The sequence below is a fragment of the Pygocentrus nattereri genome, chromosome 6 (assembly GCF_015220715.1).
Source record: "Pygocentrus nattereri isolate fPygNat1 chromosome 6, fPygNat1.pri, whole genome shotgun sequence".
Taxonomy (NCBI): Eukaryota; Metazoa; Chordata; class Actinopteri; order Characiformes; family Serrasalmidae; genus Pygocentrus; species Pygocentrus nattereri.
The window spans coordinates 13,568,862-13,575,900 of NC_051216.1; the positions used below are offsets into that span (position 1 = coordinate 13,568,862).

Genomic DNA, 7,039 nt, shown 5'->3' on the forward strand with positions numbered 1-7,039 from the left:
AGACAGAAATTCTGCAAGTCTTTTTTATAAAAAACAAAGAGAATTTTATTACTTCAGATAGGCTGTAAGTATCATGATGCCAGGCCCCCAGCCTCCTGCATTTCGCTCTGGATATTTATAGATTTCTACATCTCTTTAACATGGCACACATCCTCTCCAGAGCAGAAGAGCATAAACTATGAGGCCCTTTTTACCCTCTTTTCTGTATTTACAATATTCTGAAGGAAATATACAAGACTCAGTGGCATTCACAATCTCGACAAGAAGTATGAATACAGTTTTGTTCCCTCTGTAAAACTAATGTCATTGGATCATTATTTATCATTAATTTCATTATTATATCTTCTTTTCTTTTCTTTTTTTTTTTTTTACAGGTACAGGTTCATTATCGCTTTCAGCTGAAGTACATAACCATCTCCCTGTCTGATTCTCTGGCGCAAACCTATCTGCATATCACCCACCGCTTCCTCAAGCCGCCGTCACTAGCATTCCCACATAAGAAAATAATCAAATGATTCAAACCGATCAGAGCAGAACGTACAGCAGGTCCTCCATTCTCACATACCTACACACATACACACAAACATACTCACACCATGATTCTACTTCTGTTCTGCTTCCATGTATAAAAACACACGTTCCTTCTTTTCCTTCTTTGGATAAACATTCGGTCCTCTGTCTTTTCACTTTTCCATCACTCACGTTCACAATCCCTCTTCTCTTAAAAGCAAACGCACAGTTATAAGGTTGTTTGTCTGTTTTAGTTTTCATTCTGCGGATCAGTCTGAGCTGAGCTTCTCTCCGGGTGTCTCTATACCCAGGAGTCCGGTGAGCCCGGGTACTGCTCGGCCCTGTATGAGGGTCTCCGGGTGGTGGAGTAAAAGTCCACGTAGTTGGTGGTGGTTTTGAGTGCGTGAGGCTGTGTGGCGTAGTCCGCGGTGGAGTACTGCACTGCATCCTCCAGATAGGGGTCGTCATAGCCTTGAGGAGAGTGCAGATACATCCGATACGATTCGTAGTTCCTCCGACTCGTCTCATCAGCGTAGTACATGGGCTACAGTGATCACACACAATACACAAACCCATAAACAACACAGCTTTTTAACAACTTTTGCTATTTGAACATCCACATCTTTAAGCATATTAGTCATATGCAAAGGTTTGGGCACAAAATGTCATGTTTTGTTGATTTTCTAAGTTAAAGTAAGTTAGACATTCTCTACAGAGAACAAGCTCCAGCACATTTTAATGCACAGTTACTGTTCATTTGTTGAAATTAACATATTAGGAAAAGAATAAAACATGAAATGTGGCCTGTGCAAAAGGTATGACACATTTGTTAAACTCAGAGAGTAAACAGACATTGTGTGCTAAAATGTGCAGGAAGTGTGTTCTCTGCAGATGATGTGTTCACTTATTTTCACTGAAAAAGAACAAAAACAGTTTGAATGGGATGTTCAGTACTGTAGTATTCAAGTAGTTCAATTCTTAAAATACTGAATGTGTGAATTACAGTGATTATGGAACAAAACAAAAATATTATATTGTTTCAAATACAATACACATGCATAAGATTTTTGTTTTTGCATTCTTTTATTATAAGGGGTCATTTGAACTTTCAGCTCATTGAATGGATATGGATTTCTAACATGCTAACAGTTTACAAAATGAATGAATATATAAATGAATGAATGAATAAAAAAGTTCACCACAGAACTTTGTCTTTTAAACCACCAAAACATAAAGCACTAAAAAAATGTTTTTATTAACTCTCACTTGCTGTCATATCCCATAATATCATATGGTATAGCCCAATGTCAACCTGACCCCCAGCCCCAAGTTATTGCTGTGTTTTTACAGAAAATCTTTAAATGAGTTGATTTCACAATAAAACAGTAAAGAACAGTGTTTTACAGTGAAATATTAGTGTTAAATATTGTGAAATCCTTACATATATGCACCTTTTTTTGGAATGGTACAAATTTGTCATTTTTTTGCTTGAAATATTTCCGCATACAATTCAGATTACATCACCATTTAGCGTAACGTGAGAGGCTGTCAGCTGCACTATTAATTTAATTTTGTTTGCTCCAAAGGATGTACGCCTTGCTTGAATACCAAATTAAGCAAACAAATATTAAGTTCAGATATTTGTATATCTGAATAACCAAATCCATCAATTAAACAGCTGAAATCTGAACTTATTATTTCAGGTTATTTCAGTCTAACTGACTGAATCCTGAAACTTGAGTGGAGCTCCGCAAATCCTCAATAGTGTTGTAAAGTCTAAAGTTTAAACACGTTTTCAGAACATGTGTCACTCTTTTTTCTCCCCTCCACAATCACACCATCAACTGTTTTGTGTTAGAGTCTAGCTCTCATGAATGTCTGTGCTCCCTACAAAAATACAAAGAGGTTAAAACTTAAACAGTAATGACAGTCAACTGTAATCAGTGCTCCAGAGGTTTAAAAGTAATGTTTCACTCAAAACTACTAAAAGAATCCGTGGAGGCTTGGTTAGCACTATCTCTAGTCCTTTATCAGCGGTCATTTTCTGAACTCAGAAAATGTTCAGCTAATTGTTCCTTCTAGCTCATTGACTATTAAGGCCAATTAACATCAAATGCATTTCTCAAGCGTTACTTAATCGCATGATGGAACACTTTAAACATTGTTTTGCGTGCAACACTGTCAAAACACATGACCTTCCGTCTTGCTACATTTTTTTTTTAATGTAAAGTACGTTGGTATTTTATCATTATCAGGATACATTTAGTTATTGTGAACACACACACACACACACACACACACACACATACACATACACATACACACACATACATATATATATATATATATATATATATATATATATATATATATAGATATATAGTGAGAGAGAAGTAAGTTCAGGGTTCAGGTTCCATTAAAATCATTCCCTCTCTCAGTAGCACTATACACTAAATTATAACAACTACAGCAGAGAAGTTCTCTCTCTGTACTAACAGTGTCCGGAGGCTACTGTTGTGATGATGGGTCTTTTATGATGGACGCTAGCAGGGGTAAAAACTTGTGATTTCATTGCAATAACCAGCTCTGCTGTTTGTCATCTGTTTTAAAGCCTGCTGTAAATCAGTTTAATTAGAAGAGAAGAGCTGATATTCCAGCCTGAAGCAATTACGTGACTGGAGCAGTGTGGATTCGATGTGTGATCGCCTGTGCTTCACTTCCGCAGTGCTAATAAGTAGGCATCTTGTGTAAATTTGGGGTTGACATTGTCTTGGTGAAATAAATAGTCAGCCGTGAAAGAGATGAGTGCACCTTGGCTGGTGCTGGTGAGCTGGTTGGGACGTACCTGTCCTCTCCTGGCCTCCTCCCTCCTGGGCGAGGAATAGGAGCTGATATAAAACGGAGACGTTTTTGCCGACCCTGAGAGACACAAATCCAGTTAACTTACAGCAGCAGATACTGTTTATTGCCTTGATATGGATATAAAGGCCAGCAGTCACAGAACACTGCTACAGTCACACTAAAACAACTAGTGTCTTTTAAAGGTTCTGGACTATTGAGGGATTTCTAGTGCCACAGGATACGGATGTTCTGCCCAAATCTGATTTTACTTAGCAGATCATATGCCAAAATCAATTCAATTTCATTCATTTAGACCTGAAGGATAATACTGGGTATGTGACTCTCAAAACAGTCAATACTTGCTACTCATTTCTCAGATCAATATTAATCTAATCTTAGACAACAAACAACTCAATCTCGTAGCTCAAAGACCAGACGAATGTTGTGTTCCTTTATGTTTTGAACAGCTTGTTCTTACCTGTGTAGGGGGTTTTATGTACACTGTTGTCTCCTTGGTAGTTATAAAATTGCATAGATGACGGTGTCCTCTGGTAATCAGAGCGCTGTTCCTTAATCCCCAGCATAGCCGGAGACGACGTTGCGCTGCCTGCTGCAGAGAAAGCACATTTCACTCGTTACTGATTACAGACCTACAAGGAGGATTAAGTTAGTGCTGTTGAAAAGGCAAGCTAGACTGAATCTTAAGACAGACCCACAGGATCATTTTCTGGAAACCTCCAAGGGCAGAAAATTACAAACCACACAGGTAATTTTTTTTTTTTGCCCCAAGTGTCTCTCAAATTACTCTCAAAATCCTCAAACATACCTGTCTGATGGACTGGAGACATCTGCAGCGAGGTTGAGGGTAATGTAGGCTGGGATTTGAAGCGGTCTCGCTCCAGAGTGGACACAGGAGTCAGGAAGTGGTTCTGATTCCAACCATCCTACAAGAGAGGGAACAAATATTGGTCCACTTAGATTTGACAGCAAAGACAATACACACAAAAGCTTATATATAATATGACGTTTGCATGTGTGGATATAGGCACTTATTATTTTACATTATACATGGAATTGAACTACAAATACACGGATATGGAGTTTTTCATTTTTCATATTATGAAAAATGTATATGCAAGTACATTTATGTATGTGCACATGCAGACACCTGACCATTGTTGGACATTGCATTAAAAAACCATGGGCATTAATATAGATTTGTATGCATGTCTGAAAAACTAGTTGAACAAGTGAAAAATACAGTAAAAGGCAATATTTCTACAACATTAAATGAGTATAAGGTTTTACCATCATTCATAAAAATACTTTTACCGTTAATGAGTTCTCCTTAATATCACACACGTGATAGTAAAGATTACTACTGTTTGCTCAAACTCTCCTCTTGTATTATTACTGTCTCCATGTATTATCTGCAGGTATGCACACAAGAAAACATGCACATACAAATGCACACAGACACCACACTAAACACAGTGCTGAACTACAGCTACTCAAGCGTTCTACAGTTTACACAATCTTCACATACATGTTCAGACTGCATTCCATGGCACAAAGTGCACTGGAAGTATGCAAGTGGGGGGAAAAAGGCCCTTCTCACTTAAGCACCTTGCTCTCCCTCACCTTCTTGTAGATGGTTCGCAGGTCTCTGTACTGCCACAGTGTGTTGAGCACCTGAGCTGCAGCCTTTACTACTTTCATAGAATACCTGCAAAAGAGCAAAGAACAGCCTCATTCATTATTTACACAAACAACATTGAGGTTAATTAGCTCTCCATCTGTCAAACATCTAAATTATTGCGCCAGGTAATGCATGATGTGTATCAAAGCATCTGTGTGCCCACCTCTCTCCACGCCCCTTGGTAATGTTGACGAGTTTCTCAATGCCGCCCGTGTCAGCGAGAGCTTTGGCGTTTTCCATGTTCTTACTGGAGACTTCGTTAAGCGTACAGCAAATAGCCGCCACCGTCTCATCAGACAGCAGAGTGGTGCCTCCTCCAGGCAGCCGGTTTACCAAGTCCCGCATCGCATACTTCCCTGTTACACACATTAAGTGGTAACTTGATTTGAATCCAATTTTAAGTGAATTCCCATTATTTAATTTAAAGCAGGATTAATTTGATGACCATGCGCGTGTTAAGGAGTATTCAACTTAAGTAAATTATGCACTATTGCCATCATAGCATAATATATAATATCATGTTGATTTTGCGTTTGAGACATGATCATTGTGCTGGATCTTCTTTTGTAGCCTGTGTGTGTAACATTCATATGTAAAGGTGTGTGACATTAATAGGTAAAGATTTATGACATGGTTTGAAAAATTCTTGCAAGATACACCCGATGCTTCTGACTTCTAAATTATTATTTCAGTGGAATCTGCAGCAGCATTTTTTCCCTGATTCAATAATGTTACTTTTTTCAATTTTAACAAAGAAAATCTAATAGTGAAGTTTTAATTCAGAGCTCAAATAAATAGAAAAATCTTTATTTTCAGCAACAGCAGCTGCACGTTGCAGGAAATATTGAATATGTTGTTCACTCCTTAACCTTTAGGCTTACTATTCAGTTATTAATCTCAGGATTCATCGCTAACTTCTAGAATTTCAATATTTCAAATAAAATGTAGCTACTGCGGGCGGCACAGTGGCATGGTGGGTAGTGCTGTCGCCTCCCTGGCCAGGCGACCACAGTCCTCTCTGCGTGGGTTTCCTCCGGGTTCTCCGGTTTCCTCCTACAGTCCCACAGTTGGACATACTAAATTGCCCCTTGGTGTGAATGTGTCTGTCTGTCTGTCTGCCTGCCCTGCGATGGACTGGCAACCTGTCCAGGGTGTATCCTGCCTTTCGCCCAATGACAGCTGGGATAATCTCCAGCACCTCCCGCGACCCAGAAGGAGAAGCGGCTTAGAAGATGTGTGTGGATGTGTGTGTGTGGCTACTGCATATCTTTTACTCATGTATACTCAACATTATTTGACTATTATACCACAGGATGCTATAGGAGGTAGGAGATTAGTTAAAGCACAGTGCTGAGTGTTCTCTGACCTATCAGCTCCTTGTTCCTGACGTCCAGTGCCATGTTCCTGAGTGCCGTGGCTACGGAACACACAACGCGGTCGTTATCCATCCGCAGCAGTTCCACAAGGATGGGCAGGCCTTTCTCCTTCCGCACAGCTGCACGGATATATGCTGAGAACTACACACGCACAAACAAACCCATCAGAATAAGACAGAGTGAACTTAGCTACCTAAGCTATACCACAGATGTTCTATGACAATAAAAGCATGGATATAATTTAATGTACAGTACAGTGTGAAAGTTTTAGGAATCTAGGCAAATTTTTAAACAATTTAGCTCAGCAGTGAGTTTATTACAACATACATTAGAATAAAGTCATTATTCATAATTCAAATAAACATAAAAACAATAAAAAGTAACAAGAATTTATTGGGTCCATATTTTTCCTTGACACCTTCACAGCCGCCACAGAGACTTGTTAATATCATCAATTACATAATGAGCACAATTTACTAAAGCACTGATTGATCAAACCAGGAGTTGCTTTTTAACTACGTATAATACTGGGCTTCCTCGAGGAGAGGCTTGACAATGGTTAAACAAACGCGCTCACATCCATAAATTTAGTTTATTCAAGTATTAACACTTT

The 7,039-nt window shown here is 38.9% G+C and overlaps 1 protein-coding gene across 12 annotated transcripts in view; it reads right to left on the minus strand.

Moving 5' to 3' along the window:
- Positions 1 to 290: 290 nt before the first annotated feature.
- The window catches only part of LOC108423891 (plakophilin-4), a 172,067-nt gene continuing 165,318 nt past the window's right edge, over positions 291 to 7,039 (minus strand). For 7 of the 12 annotated variants that reach the window (XM_017691505.2, XM_037539414.1, XM_037539413.1 and 4 more), the window contains 7 exons: positions 6,417 to 6,567; positions 5,214 to 5,406; positions 4,993 to 5,077; positions 4,178 to 4,295; positions 3,830 to 3,961; positions 3,356 to 3,429; positions 291 to 1,054 (listed from right to left, as the gene is read on the minus strand). In XM_017691505.2, coding sequence (XP_017546994.1) covers positions 812 to 1,054; positions 3,356 to 3,429; positions 3,830 to 3,961; positions 4,178 to 4,295; positions 4,993 to 5,077; positions 5,214 to 5,406; positions 6,417 to 6,567 — 996 coding nt within the window. In that variant the 3' untranslated portion in view covers positions 291 to 811. The remainder of the gene's footprint in view (positions 1,055 to 3,355; positions 3,430 to 3,829; positions 3,962 to 4,177; positions 4,296 to 4,992; positions 5,078 to 5,213; positions 5,407 to 6,416; positions 6,568 to 7,039) is intronic. The other 5 variants (XM_037539412.1, XM_037539409.1, XM_037539411.1 and 2 more) reach the window with 2 other exon arrangements.